This window comes from Salvelinus sp. IW2-2015, linkage group LG8, assembly GCF_002910315.2.
Source record: "Salvelinus sp. IW2-2015 linkage group LG8, ASM291031v2, whole genome shotgun sequence".
NCBI lineage: Eukaryota > Metazoa > Chordata > Actinopteri > Salmoniformes > Salmonidae > Salvelinus > Salvelinus sp. IW2-2015.
Genome location: NC_036848.1, coordinates 4,934,299 through 4,950,074, shown reverse-complemented (window position 1 = coordinate 4,950,074; position 15,776 = coordinate 4,934,299). Strand labels below are relative to the sequence as shown.

General features: G+C 43.0%; 1 protein-coding gene across 1 annotated transcript in view; it reads left to right on the top strand.

Moving 5' to 3' along the window:
- Nucleotides 1-15,776, top strand: part of snx25 (sorting nexin 25) — a 53,367-nt gene that overhangs the window by 18,196 nt on the left and 19,395 nt on the right. Inside the window, exons 6-11 of the mRNA XM_023992205.2 lie at nt 5,560-5,630; nt 6,810-7,000; nt 12,071-12,202; nt 12,370-12,645; nt 13,535-13,699; nt 15,093-15,224. Of these exons, the coding sequence (XP_023847973.1) occupies nt 5,560-5,630; nt 6,810-7,000; nt 12,071-12,202; nt 12,370-12,645; nt 13,535-13,699; nt 15,093-15,224 (967 nt within the window). The remainder of the gene's footprint in view (nt 1-5,559; nt 5,631-6,809; nt 7,001-12,070; nt 12,203-12,369; nt 12,646-13,534; nt 13,700-15,092; nt 15,225-15,776) is intronic.

Here is a 15,776-nt window from a genome sequence, read left to right as displayed (position 1 = left end):
ACAAGTAACTTCTAACCAGAATAGAAAGAGGAGTGGGAGGCCCCGGTGCAACAACTGAGCAAGAGGACAAGTACATTAGTTTCTAGTTGAGAAACAGAGCCTCAAGTCCTCAACTGGCAGCTTCATTAAATAGAAACCGCAAAACACCAGTCTCAAAGTCAACAGTGAAGAGGCACTCCGGGATCTGGCCTTCTAGCAGACTGGCCAATAAAAAGAAAACATTAAGATGGGCAAAAGAACACGGACACTGGACAAAGGAACTCTGTCCTGCTTGATTTTTGCTCTGATGTGCACTGTCAACTCTGGGACTTTATATAGACAGGTGTGTGCCTTTCTACAGGTTGACTCCAAGTTGTAGATGCATCTTAAGGATGATCAATGGAAACAGAATGCACCTCAGKTCAATTTCAAGTCTCAAAGCAAAGGGTTTGAATACTTACGTAAATAAGGTCTTTTTTGTTATATTTTTATACATTTACYAAAATGTCTGAACCTGTTTTCGCTTTGTCATTATGGGGTATTGTGTGTAGATTGAGGATATATATTTTTTTTAATCAATTTTAGAATAAGGTGTACCGTAACTTTTTCCACATTTTGTTAAGAGGTCTGAATAGTTTCCGAAGTGTGTGTGTGTGTGCGCACACACACCGGTTATATAATTATTTTTAAGCCTTTAGACAATTTGAGAGCTGTATTGTATGTGTGCCATTCAGAGGGTGAATGGGCCAGACAAAATATTTAAGTGCCTTTGAACAGAGTATGGTAGAAGGTGCCAGGCGCACTTGTTTGTATCAAGAACTGCAACGCTGCTGAGTTTCACACTCGCACACAGGAAACTTCCACCACCCAAATGACATCCAGCCAACTTGACACAACTGTGGGAAGCGTTGGAGTCAACATGGGCCAGCATCCCTGTGGAACACTTTCGACACCTTGTAGAGTCCATGCCCTGACGAATTCAGGCTGTTCTGAGGGTAAAAGGGGGTTGCAGCTCAATATTAGGATGGTGTTGCTAATGTTTTTTACACTCAGTGTACATGCATACATAAATACAGTGCCTTCAGATAGTATTCATGCCCCTTGACTTATTCCAGATAGCTCAGGTGCATCTAATACATTTTTTTWATCATCCTTGAAATGTCACTACAGCTTGATTAGAGTCCTCCTGTGACCAATTTCAATTGTTTGGATGTGATTTACAAACACACATGTCTACACAAGGTCCCACAGTTGACAGTGCATGTCAGAGCAGAAACTATACCATGCAGTCCAAGAAACTGTCCGTAGTTCTGAGAGAATTGTGATGAGGCATATATCTGGGGAAGGTTTTAAAATAATTTGTAAAGTGTTGAACGTTTCCAAGAGCACAGTGGTCTCCATCGGGAAATGGAAAAAAAAATATGGAACTACCCAAACTCTGACTAGAGCTGGCCGTCTGACCAAACTGAGCAACCGGGCAATAAGACCTTTGTCAGGGAGGTGACCAAGAACCCAATGACCACTTTGACAGAACTACAGAGTTCCTTGGCTGAGATAGGAGAACCTGCCAGAAGGACAACAGTCTCCACAGCACTGCATGTGACCACTGCTCCCCATCTAACTTAACAGAGCTTGAGAAAATATGCAATGAAGAATGGGGGAAAATCCAGATGTGCAAAGCTTATACAGACATACCCAAGACGACTCAAAGCTTATACAGACATACCCAAGACGACTCAAAGCTTATACAGACATACCCAAGATGACTCAAAGCTGCAATCACCACCAAAGGTATTCTACAAAGTATTGACTCGGGTGTGAATACTTATGCAAATTATTTTTGTATTTCATTTTAATTAAGTTTGCAAACATTTCTAAACATGTTTTTACTTCGTCATAATGGGGTATTGTGTGTAGATGGGTGAGATTTTTTTTTTATTGAATCCATTTTGAATTCAGGGTATAATACAAGATGTGGAATAAGTCAAGGGGTATAAATACTTTCTGAAGGCGCTGTGCATGCAGCTGGTGTTCAGCCTGCCGTGTGCCTGACGATCAGAAACTGCATTAGAGGACGGATGTATACATCCCAAATGGCACCCTATTCCCTATAGTGTGCTACTTTTGACCAGAGCCCTATGGTAGTGAACTCTATAGGGATGAGGGTGCCATTTGGGATACAGCCATTGAATGCCCTGTAGTTACTAGTGTATGATAAATCAGCAAAGCATCTTATAATACCTGATCCATCACAACTGTGGATCAGTCCAATCTTTCTGTATGGCACTCTCWAAGGCAACGATTTCATATGCTTTAATCGTTAAAACTAGTCATGTTCTCCACATCGATCACAAGATATAGACCCTTTATTTCTTTCGTTGCCAATTTGAAGCTATATTGATCCAACTGTAAACWATTTTTTTCTTAAGCACTCTGAGCCTTGGCAATGTTCTCTTGTATTAAGCAGCTGGCTAAAATGTTGCAAACCCAGCCTGCTACATTATCTAAGGATGACTCATATGTATCTACTGTTGGTAGTCTGTTTACCAGAGTGTCTGATCTGATTCTCAGTTACGGAAATCATTTTGGCTAAAGTGTTTGTTCTCTTGCCGTGTCCAACKGTTTAAACCAGTGGATTTACTTTTTAGGCATTTAACAGAGGCTCTTTATCYGAGTCGACTTACAGGAGCAATTAGGGATAAGTGTGTTGCATWAGGGCACATCGGCGGATTCGAYCCAGCGACCTTTTTGTTACTGGCCCAACGRTCTTAACCGCTAGGCTACCTGTTGGATATAAGGCTTTTCACTTGCGAGATAATTGCAGTATCCAGACAGCTAAATGAGCTAGCTTAGCATGGTAGATGTAACCATATTTAAGCCCACTGATGACGAAGAGCTAGCTTAAATTACACTGAACCTGCCCTGTCCGTATACCTTACTGCTGGGTTTCCATGGGAACTGAGCTTCAGTAAGATGACATGTACTGTAGCAAAGCGCTTTATCAGGGAATCAAGAACAGGTTTTTATATCAGTGTAACAGGGGGGTTTTATATCACTGTAACAGGTCTCTAAAACAGGGGGGGTTTATATCAGTATAACAGGTCTCTAAAACGGGGGTTTTATATCACTGTAATGGGGTTTTTATATCAGTGTAACAGGCCTCTAAAACAGGAGGGGTTTATCGGTATAACAGGTCTCTAAAACGGGGGTTTTATCACTAACGGGGGTTTTACATCACTGTAATGGGGGGGTTTTACATCACAATTTTTTCTATTGTCCAAGTGTTTAAACGCCTTGATTGTTTATTCAAATATGTAATACAAATCTAAACTTCTTTTGGGTCTGTTTTATTCCACTATAATGCTCCAGGGCTCTTTTTTTTTTTAGCATTTTGGCATGTTTTTATAGAATTAGAAAATAAAACATTTTATAAAGCTAACATCCCTTATCACTACAACATGTCTCTAAAACAGGGGTGTTTATATCACTGTAATACACAGCAAATACTTCAATTGTTTAAGCATATGTTGCAGAACAGTGAATATTGACAAAACATTGCTTAAATGGGTCAGGGGTTAGCCAACATATACTCAAAACAGACATGTTTTCAAGTTCAATGCAAACATTTATAAAATATGGTAAGTGAATCATTTAAATCAGCCTATTCCCTATATAGTGCACTGCTTTTGACCAGAGACATGGGCCCTGGTTAAATGTAGTTTACTATATAGGGWATAGTGTTCCATTTGGGACACATACAGTGTTCCCATACAGGCAGTGGTTGATGATGCCTTCACTGACTATTTTGTGCTGTATTGTGTCAATACCCCGTAATGACAAATCAAAAACYGGTTTTTWGAAATTTTAGCTAATGTATTAAGCGATTACAGCCTTGAGTCCTCTTGGGTATGACGCTACAAGCTTGGCACACCTGTATTTGGGGAGTTTCTCCCATTRTTCTCTGCAGATCCTCTCAAGCACTGTCAGGTTGGATGGGGAGTGCTGCTGCACAGCTATTTTCAGCTCTCACCAGAGATGTTCAAGTCCGGGCTCTGGCTGGGCCACTCAAGGACGCCCCAGTCTGAGGTCCTGAGTGCTCTGGAGCAGGGTTTCATCAAGGWTCTCTCTGTACTTTGCTCCGTTCATCTTTCCCTCGATCCTGACTAGTCTCCCATTCCCTTCTGCTGAAAAACATCCGCACAGCATGATGCTGCCACCACCATGCTTCACCGTAGGGGTGGTGCCAGCTTTCCTCCAGATGTGACGCTTGGCATGGAAGGTTCTATTTCCACAGAGAAACTCTAGAGCTCTGTCAGAGTGGCCACTGGGTTCTTGGTCACCTCCCTGACCAAGACCCTTCTCCCCCAGTTTGGCTGGGCTGCCAGCTCTAGGAAGAATCTTGGTGGTTCCAAACTTCTTCCAGTTATGAATGATGAAGGCCACTGTGTTCTTGGAGACCTTCAATGCTGCAGAAGTCTTTTGGTACCCTTCCCCAGATCTATGCCTCGACATAATCCTGTCTCGGAGCTCTACGGACAATTTCTTAGATCTCATGGCTTGGTTTTTGCTCTGTTATGCAATATCATCTGTGGAACTTTTATATAGACAGATGTGTGCCTTTCCAAATCATGTCCAATCCATTTGAATTTACCACAAGTGGACTCCTGTTGTAGAAACAGATGAAGGATGATCAATAGGAACAGGATGCACCTGAGCTCAATTTCGAGTCTCATAGCAAAGGGAATTATGRAAATAAGGTTTTTCTAAAAACCCGTTTTTGCTTTGTCATTATGGGGTATTGTGCGTAGATTGATGAGAAATGTTTTATTTAATCCATTTCAGAATAAGGCTGTAACGTAACAAAATGTGGAAAAAGTCAAGGGGTCTGAATACTTTCCGAATGCACTGTATGGCTAATGCTCTATGTAATGTTAGTGACYTGTTGCATGTGTGTCTACGTCAGTCTTAAGATGACATGCTGTATGACGCAAATATTATTTCCTGATGGATACAATGGTTATCATCCCAATCATATCTACCCATATCCAAGGTCACATGGCCTTGAACTACCCTCAGCATTACTTGTAGTTGACTGCAATGAGGTAATTACATGCAAACCAGTCTGTCTGTGAGAGTGCCAGAGGGAGCAATATTCCATGCTAAATATTCAACACCATTCTATGGGGCCCTGCAGTCTATTACATTTATTTGACGTCTCTGGTCATTTGAGGCGAGGCATGGTATGAGGCAGTGAGAACGCAAAATMATTGCAATTGGTGTCATCTCCACTTGCGTGGAGTCATCGTTTCATTGGCACTTTAATGGCTTATTTCACCTGTAATTGGGATGTGAAATTCAAACTAAATGTTCTCTGCACCACCATGGCTTTCCTACCTTCTGATACTTAACCATAAATGACATCCATCTTACTATTGTAACGGGTGGCTCTTTGGGCAGGCCTACAGGATGACGTCCTGTTTTCAATTATACTAATGGTACGGTAGTCCAGCTGAAACAACTCCTTTTTGTTCTTCCCGTCTCTTCTCCCTTTCTAACTTCTTCCTCTCTCTCCTTCTGTAGGTACCAGATCGTGGTGGAGATCATTCAGGCCACCACCATCAGCAGCCTCCCCCAGCTGAAGAAACAGAAAGGTAGGRCATGAACAACAACTCCACTGCCTCTAGTGAACAACCTTTAGCTACAGGCTGTGTTCTAGACCGTATTCACAAAGCATCAAGAGTAGGAGTGCTGATCTAGGATCAGGTCCCCCCCTGTCCATGTAATCTTATTTAATGTGAACTAAAAAGGAAAACTGATTCTAGATCAGCACTCCTARTCTTGATGCTTTATGCGTACGGGTCCAGGCATATAACAGCTCTGATGTCAATGGAGTTTGATGTTGCATCTATGACTAAGAGCTATGATTGACAGCTGGGCAGTTACCAAGGCGTCGGCACAGTGATTATCCAGAGAAATTCACCGGAAATTTCCTATGAGGCAAAGGTTCTTTGAGCCAGTGAATGCATTAAAATGTTTCTCTCTCAGCAAGCTGCGACACTTTAATATTCTCTCTTTCTCAGCGAGCTGCGATGGGCAGTGGACTGGAAACTGACAGGCTGGAAGCTAAATGTCATTCAATGACTGATCTCTCACACAGCATAAAGGAGAGGCTGCCGTTGTCAGTCTTCACCCTTTCTCAGATGAATTGAGCGATACGATTCAGAGAAAGAGGGGGGATGATTTGTATGTGATGAATGAGAAAGACATTGTGGCAACTCCAATGTGAGCTAAAAGCTGTTCACTTGATCCTCTGTCTCACCCCATCTGCCTCCCAGCCAGGCTTTCATTACCTCTCTGTACAGGGGGGAAATTGAGTTATGTTTGTAGAAGGGCAGATGATGTTTCCTCCACAACGTAGTGCGTCATGTTCTCATTCACCCTCCTCTAGTCCATCCAGAGACGTCATGTTGAAAATAGATGTAACATGAGTTGTCTGAATCATCCTAACACAGTAATGGGGATGGTGTGGAACTCAATYGTGTCAATTTATCTGAAGAATTCATGTCCCATCTCCTGTCTGTCTGAGACCTGCAGGGTTCTGTTGTTCTCTCTGTCTGAGGGAGCTAGTTTTATTGGTCTCAATACAAGGTTGATAAAGAATCTCTTCTCTCATCACTATTTGAAGGGCTGTGCCTTTGTCTTTGGTGTTCGCTTTGATTAACCTATCAAATCTTTGGATTAAAGCATCTGTGGTCTCGGTGGTGGTATTTAACTGATCAACCGTATATTTTAAATATACTAAGATGTCCTCCGACAACTCGTCCCTACAGACAGTAAAGGGAAGGAGACTGCAGCCATGAAGGCCGACCTGCTCAGAGCACGCAACATGAAGCGCTACATCAARCAGCTGACTGTGGCCAAGAAGCAGTGTGAAAAACGCATCCGTCTCCTGGGAGGCCCCAACTACGAACAGCAGGAGGACGGCTGCACGGACGAGGGAGAGGGGCCCCAGAGTCAGAGGGTATGARTACATACACACACAGTGCCCAGTGTTGATGTTTGGCTGGGGTTTATGTCAGTCTGTCTGCAGTCCCTTTGCTCTAAACCCTCTAAATCTAAAAAACCCTCAACTCTCTAATCACAAAAAAATGATATTGCTACATGCGCTGAATACAACAGGTGAAATGCTTACTTACAAGCCCTTAACCAACAATGCAGTTAAGAAAATATTTACTAAATAAACTACGTTTTTAAAAAAGCAACACAATAAAATAACAGTAACGAGGCTATTTATACAGGGAGTACCGAGTCAGTGTGCGGGGGTACAGGTTAGTCGAGGTAATATGTACATGTAGGTAGGGGTGCATAGATGATAAACAAAGAGTAGCAGCAGCGTTTAAAAAAAGAAAAAAGGGGGGGGSGGGGGYWYAATSCAAWWYMTTMGGTAGCCATTTTATTAATTGTTCAGCAGTCTTATAGCTTGGGGGTAGAAGCTGATCAGAACCCTTTTGGACCTAGACTTGGTGCTCCGGTACCCCTTGCCATGCGGTAGCAGAGAGAACAGTCTACGACTAGGGTGGCTGGTGTCTTTGGCAATTTTTAGGGCCTTCCTCTGACACCGCCTGGTATAGAGGTCCTGGATGGCAGGAAGCTTGGCCACAGTGATGTACTGAGCCGTARGCTCTACCCTCTGTAGCGCTTTGSGGTTGGATGCCGAGCAGTTGCTATACCAGGCGATGACGCAACCAATTAGGATGCTCTCGATGGTGCAGCTGTAGAACAGCATTCTTACGTATGTGTTCCTTTTGTCCAGGTGGGAAAGGGCAGTGTGGAGTGCAATAGAGATTGTGTCATCTGTGGATGTGTTGGGGTGGTATGCTAATTGGAGTGGGTCTAGGGTTTCTGTGATGATGGTGTTGATGTGAGCCATGACCGGCCTTTCATTGCTACAGACGTGAGTGCTACGGGTTGGTAGTCATTTTAAGCAGATTACCTTGGTGTTCTTGGGCACAGGGACTATGGTGGTCTGCTTGAAACATGTTGSTATTACAGACTCAGTCAGAGACCGTTTGAAAATGTCAGTGAAGCACTTGCCAGTTGGTCAGCGCATGCTCGGAGTACACGTCCTGCTAATCCCTCTAAACCAGGGGTCAAACTCATTCCACGTAGTGTCYGCTGGTCTTWGATTTTTTTACTTTCAATTAAGAACTCGACAACCAGGTGAGGGGAGTTCCTTACTAATTTGAACTTACTTCATCAATCAAGTACAAGGGAGGAGCAAAAACCTGCAGACAATCGGCCCTCCGAGGAATGAGTTTGWCASAMMRTKMAYYSRRTKMAYKKTSTGWCAAAGTGCCTGTAGCAGATGAAATCCTGTTTTATCACACGGCAGAACAGCCAAGACGGCAGAACAGCCAAGACGGCAGAACATCCAATGTGTTTGTTTGACAGTGTAATATCTACAGCACACACATACACTGAGCCCTTTGGCATTTCACAGTGAGGACTGTGTTGACATGCCCAGAGGTTCCCTATAGAGGATAATTACAGCAGGGAGAGGAAGACCTTATTGCCTCCCAGTTCATTACATTAGTTCATATTGTAACTGTATTTGAGTGTCATTAAACATTACTTTGACTCCTCTGCAGTCCCAGATGAATGAGCTTTAATGAATGTGGGCCTGGCATTCCCTTATCTGGAGTTCAGTAACTGATCGGATGGGGCTCTGGTCAAAGTAGTGCACTTTGTAGAAAATGGGGTGCTGTTTGGGATGCAGTTTGTGTCAGCCCACCCTGAACACCCTGTTGGAACATTGGCCCATTAGTCCCGTAACGACATGATGGCTGAGCTCTCAATGTTTTTGACGAGCACAGTGTCTGTATCTGGCAGTGATGAATAACCCCAGGTCTCTTCACCACACTGAGTGGTGCTCCACTCTGTACATTTTTGTTGTCACCTTTAAATTGGTTGGCTAACCTTCAAATCAATGGCATTTATTGACTGGCTGCCACCCTATTCTGATTCAGAGGGGTTGAGTTAAATGCGGAAGACACATTTCAGTTGAATGCATTGTGGTACAACTGACTAGGAAATCCCCCTTTCCCTGTTCCCTACATAGTGGAATACTTTTGACCATAACCCTGTGTTTAAAGGTGGTGACCTATATAGGCAATTGGGTGCCATTTGGGATGCAGAGTCTGCTGTTCTCTGGGGCCAGTATACAGGGTTCCTGTAGTCATGAAAATCCTGGAAAAGTCATGACATTTTACAATTGTGTTTTCCAGCCCTCAGTTTTGGAATTTTATTTTAAGAATTTGTTAGTGTAATATATTTAGGCACAGTTTAAAAATATATTTTAACAATCAAATAAAAATCTACATATCAGCCAGGATCGGAATGACGCTTTAGCGCATGTGTGTTTAAGCGCATCACTTGCATGTGTGCACGACGAGTGGGACGTTTCTCAAGGACAGAGACAGCAGCAGGTAGGCCTAGTCTGTAAAATATGATAGAGAACAAATTAATAACTAATTAGGTAGCCAATTCAAAACATATTGTACCCTCTAGTTAACTGTTTAGCTAGTGTTATCATGTTTGAATATTTTCGTCATATCCCCCAAAACCTTCCACAGACACTCGCGACTAAGGCCAAACAAAGTTGATTAACATTTTTGAATGATTCATATGATTCTTTTCAACGGTTCTTTTTGACGAAACAAAGGATTCACTTCGCCGTTGTATTAGATGGGATTCGGTTCAATCGAATCATGCGACTCYAAATATTGAAAAAAATATTAATATTAATTTGTGAATCGCGAACTTCAGGGGAGTTTTTTTAAATATATCCTTTTGAATTATGTCACTTCAACTTGTTTTGTAGTCGATTTAGGCATCCAATGTAAGGGACATTGCAACACAATACATTGCTAGTCAGCCTGCAAGTAAACGCATCTAAGGACTAAGGTCGGTTAAGGACTTATTTAACCTATATTTAACTAGGCAAGTCGGTTAAGAACAAATTCTTATTTACAATGACAGCCTACCAAAAGGCCTCCTGCGGGGATAGGACCACTTTTATTTAGATATATATATATAAATAAAACGTTTTAATACAATATAAATATAGGACAAAACGCACATCACAACAAGAGACAACAACATAGCATGGCAGCAACACAACATGGTAGCAGCACTTAACATGGTACAAACTTTATTGGGCATAGACAACAGCACAAAGGTCAAGAAGGTAGAGACAACAATACACCACACATAGCAGTCACAGCTGACAGTAAGAGTGTCCATGATTGAGTCTTTGAATGAAGAGATTGAGATAAAATTGTCCATTTTGAGTGTTTGTTGTAGCTCGTTCTAGCTGCAGCGAACTGAAAAGAGGAGCGACCCAGGGATGTGTGTGCTTTGGGGACCTTTAACAGAATGTGACTGGCAGAACGGGTGTTGTATGTGGAGGATGAGGGCTGCAGTAGATATCTCCAGATAGGGGGGAGTGAGGCCTAAGAGGGTTTTATAAATAAGCATCAACCAGTGGGTCTTGCGAAGGTTTTATAGAGGAGTATAGAGTGCACTGATGTGTCCTATAAGGAGCATTGGTGGCAAATCTGATGGCCAAATGGTAAAGAACATCTAGCTGCTCGAGAGCACCCTTACCTGCTGATTTATAAATGATGTCTCCGTGACCTAGCATGGGTAGGATGGTCATCTGAATCAGGGTTAGTTTGGCAGCTGGGGTGAAAGAGGAGCAATTACGATAGAGGAAACCAAGTCCAGATTTAACTTTAGCCTACAGCTTTAATATGTGCTGAGAGAAGGACTGTCTAGCCATACTCCCAAGTACTCAATCTCTAAACTCTGAGGTAGTAATAACACCTGTGGGAAGAGGGGCATTCTTCTTACCAAACCACATGACCTTTTTGTTTTGGAGGTGTTCAGAACAAGGTTGTTATGGGTAGAGAAAACTAAGAAAGCTTTGTTGTAGAGCATTTAACACAAAATTCAGGGAGATGCCAGCTGKGTYTAAGACTGTATCATCTGCATATACATGGATGAGAGAGCTTCCTACTGCCTGAGCTATGTTSTTGATGTGAATTGAGAAGAGCATGGGGCCTAGGATTGAGCCTTGGGGTACTCCCTTGGTGACAGGCAGTGGCTGAGACAGCAGATTTTCTGACTTTATACACTACAATCTTTGAGAGCGGTAGTTAGCAAACCAGGCCAAAGACCCCTCGGAGACACCAATACTCCTTAGCCAGCCCACAAGAATGGAATGGTCTACCGAATCAAAAGCTTTGGCCAAGTTAATAAATGGTCAGACAGTGACACATTCTTCCCTGCATTTAGCTGATTATAGGGTGTAATCAGTTTCTATTGGACAACTTCAGGTATGTTTATCCCCGTTTCGCTCCGTTTGCAGAAACTTTTTCAACAGAATCGGTGGAATGAATACACCCCTGATCACACGTAAACACAGTTCACTTTTGTAGCAGCCACGTTGGATTCCTTTTTCCATCTATACACACCTCCTCACCTTGTCCCTTGTTTTGGACTTCAAATAATGAATATGTCTCTTGCTTTTCCTTCATTTTGAGACTAAATGAATTTGTTCAAAACTTGTCTTTCTCTGAGACAACTACTAACCACATTTTATGCGCTACATGCTAGCTAGCGTTAGCTTATGCTTTTCAGTACTAGATTCATTCTCTGATCCTTTTATTGGCTGGACAACATGTCAGTTCATGCTGCAAGAGCTCTGATAGGTTGGAGGACGTACTCCGGAAGTTGTCATAATGACTAAGTCTATGGAAGGGGGTGAGAACCATGAGCCTCCTAGTTTTTTTTTTTTATTGAAGTCAATATACCCAGAGGAGGACGAAAGCTAGCTGTTCTCTGGCTACACCATGGTGCTACCCTACAGAGTGCTGTTGCAGCTACTGTAGACCATCATTGCAAAATAGTGTGTTTAAATCAATTATTTGGTGACAAGATTATATTTAGTGTGGTTTTATCTAAAATGTTTGAGCAGGGCTGGATCAAAAGCCTCTATGTAAACCCCCTGTGTTCTGTCTGTTCCCTGTAGATCCTCCAATTTGAAGAGATCATGTCTAACCCAGGGTTCCGGGAGCACTTCCGTGTCTACATGGAGCGAGTGGACAAGAGGGCTCTCATCAGCTTCTGGGAGCTAGTGGAGATGCTCAAGACTGCCAACAAGGTAAAGTTGTCACATCCTCCAAAAGCAAACGTTAAGCCAGTGTTAGTGACTACTGACATCATGTAAAATATCTCCGACAGGTAACATTACTCTGAGACTTGTGTTGAAACTGAATCTGTCTATTAAAGCTGAAAACCCAGTGCACATCTTGACTCGTTTTTTCCCAGAATGAGGTTCCCCAGCTGGTGGGGGAGATCTACCAGAACTTCTTTGTGGAGAGCAGGGAGATCCCGGTGGAGAAAGCCCTGTACAAGGAGATCCAGCAGACCCTGGTGGGGAACAAGGGCACGGACGTGTTCCACCGTATCCAGGGTGATGTGTATGAGACAATGAAGGAGCGCTACTACCCGTCCTTCCTGGTCTCTGACCTCTACGAGAGGCTCATCAGGAGAGAGGAGCAGCAGTGCAGCTCCCAGTCCAGCAGCGAGGACAAGGATGAAGGGGTAAGCTGGGAAGGGGACACACACTGGCGCAGATGTACACATACCAGCCAGCATATACTCCTGTTTGCTACAGTGTTGTCCGTAGAGTACCACAGTACGAGTCATAACCATAAAACCTAGCGGTCAAACAGGGAAATGGTTCTAATCATTTTTTGCACCATGAATGTTTCCTATAGGGAATTTTAGAAACACTTAAAATAAGGGTTGTGTTTCACGTAGGCTTACCCTGCCGCGACGTTTAGATAACCGTGTTAATCTCTCTAGGACAAAGTGACTTATCAATACATTCACATGTATTTACCTCCCAAAAATGAAATGCTAATTATCAGCTAATGTGGCTATCATAAAGAACTACAAATGCCATAATGATCTGGACGAGACTGCCGAATTGAGGCAAAGTTAAAAATATCTGGATTAACTATCTAATGTTAGCTAAATTTAGTAATGAATAAATTGGAKACATTTCTTTTAAATGGACAATTCTGTGAACTGTCTTGTGCAAGTTTTAAATTGACACAATACCTGCTAGCAAAGGTGTCAGCTAGAGATGATGTGTAGTCTTACATGATGTCTACTTTGCTAATCAGCTTTTCGAATCTGAGAGTAAATACAGGTAAATATATTGATAAGTCACCTTGTCCGAGAGAGATTTACATGGTTATCAAAAGGTCAKGCCAGGGTGAACCTACACGAAACACAGCCCTTATTTTAAGTGTAAAATCCCATATGGGAAGAATTTGTGCTGGAAAAACAATTGGAACCATTTCCCTGTTTGACTGCTAGGTTTTCTGGSTATTATGACACCTCCACTGTGGGGCTCTATTAGCATTGTGGCAAGTTCATCCACGTATTTATTATCACCATCATCTAAACCTCCACCTCTGCACAGCTCCAGGTTCTGGAGGGAGGGGAGGAGGCGCTGGACGAGGGCACTAAAGGCATCAATGAGCAGGCCAGCTACGCTGTCAACAAGCTGCGCCAGCTCTACGACAAGCTGGAGTACAAACGTCAGGCCCTGGGCTCCATCCAAAATGCCCCCAAGCCAGACAAAAAGGTATCCCACTACACCGTTCAGCTGCTATTGTTTCAATGCATGGTGAATATGTTTTAGAAGGTGTGTTTTTATGAACTCTGATATTGAGTTTACCCTCAAGGTTGCATCCTRTCTATTTATGGTTACTTGACAAATACAAAAGCCCATCATTGACTGTGCTGCTGTCATTTACCTGCAGGCCAAGCACACTTTTTCTACCTCTCTCTCTGTCTGTCTGTGTGTTGGCATTCATAAAGAACCCATAKATTTTTCCCTGAAAGAATGTCTGCCCCTACCTGTAATACAAGCAGCCCTTGACAACTGACATTGATTGAACAGCCACCTTTAAATCAAAATGTATTTGTCACATGCTTCATTAACAACAGGTTTGGACTAACAGTGAAATGCTTACTTACGGGTCCCAACAATCCCAACAATGCAGAGAGAAAAAAAAGAAAGAGAAATAATATATCTTGTATCAAATCAAACTTTATTTGCCACATGCCCCGAATCCAGCAAGCGTTGACTTTACCGTGAAATGCTTACTTACAAGCCCTTAACCAAGAGGAAGAACATATTAACCAAGTAGGCTAAAATAAAAAGTAACACAATAAGAATAACGAGGCTATATACAGGGGGCACCGGTACCGAGTCAGTGTACAGGCTAGTTGATGTAATCTGTACATGTAGGTGGGGGCGATGTGACTATGCATAGGTAACAAACAAACAGCGAGTAGCAGCAGTGTATGAGAGAGGGGGGGGTGTCAATTTAAATTGTCCGGTGGTGATTTTTATGAATTGTTCAGCAGTCTAATGACTTGGAGGTAGAAGCTGTTGAGGAGCCTTTTGGTCCTAGACTTGGCGCTCTGGTACCGCTTGAGAGGTTGAAAATGTCAGTGAAGACACTTGACAGTTGGTCCGTGCATGCTTTGAGTACACGTCCTGGTAATTCGTCTGGCCCAGCGGCTTTGAATGTTGACCTCTTTTAAAGGTTTTGTTCACAACGGCTACCAAGAGCGTTCTCACACAGTCATCCAGAACAGCTGGTGCTTTTGTGCATGCTTCAGTGTTGCTTGCCTCGAAACGAGCATAAAAGGCATTTAGCTCGTCTGGTAGGCTCGCGTCACTGTGCAACTCGAGTTTGGGTTTCCCTTTTGTAGTCCATAATAGTTTGCAAGCCCTGCCACATCCGATGAGCGTCAGAGCCGGTGTAGTAGGATTCAATCTTAATCCTGTATTGACGCTTTGCTTGTTTGATGGTTCGTCTGAGGGCATAGCGGGATTTCTTATAAGCGTCCGGATTAATCTCCCGCTCCTTGGTACTGTGTATGAGACAGTTGGTACTCTGTCTGGGTTAGAGCCATCTTTTGACGTGTGTGTGTGTGTGTGTGTGTGCTGTCCTCTCCTCTCTCAGATTGTGTGTAAACTGAAGGAGGAGATTGGGGCCATGGAGAAGGAGCACAGTGACCTGCAGCTGCACATCTCCCGCACCGACTGGTGGTGTGAGAACTTGGGCTCCTGGAGGGCCCTCATCACAACAGCAGAGGTGAGTGAGACAAACACACACACAGCACCATCCCAACTCTTATGCATTGACTGTGTTCCAGTGTTATGACAGCAGCGCAGCAGTGAGCTCTCTGGTCTCCTGTGTCCAGGGCTCCAGTACCTCTGGCCAAACTCGAYACAGATAAAACCCTGATCTGAGAGCAACGAGCCAGAGAGAAACGATAGCATCTGCACCTTCCGGAACCTTTATTACACACCGCGCTAATGACAGAGCTTCTGTCTAGTCTAGATGGATGAGAGAGAGGTAGGAGCTCAGACTGAGGAAGAAATTACAAAACTGAAAGGAAGGATAAAATGGTCCCAGTCATCATTTGTATGGTGTTATTGATTGGACTACAGATGTAGGATCTTAATTTGATCATCCGGTTGCAGAAGAACTGGAAATGTAAAACGTTTAGTGTATTTGAGGTTTAAAAAGGCTTCTGAAGTTTTTAATTTCCACTATGACATTTGAGACTTGATTTTTTTCCCTTACGAAAAAATATATGAACCCCTGCAAAAATCTCCATGAATTATATTATTATTCACATTA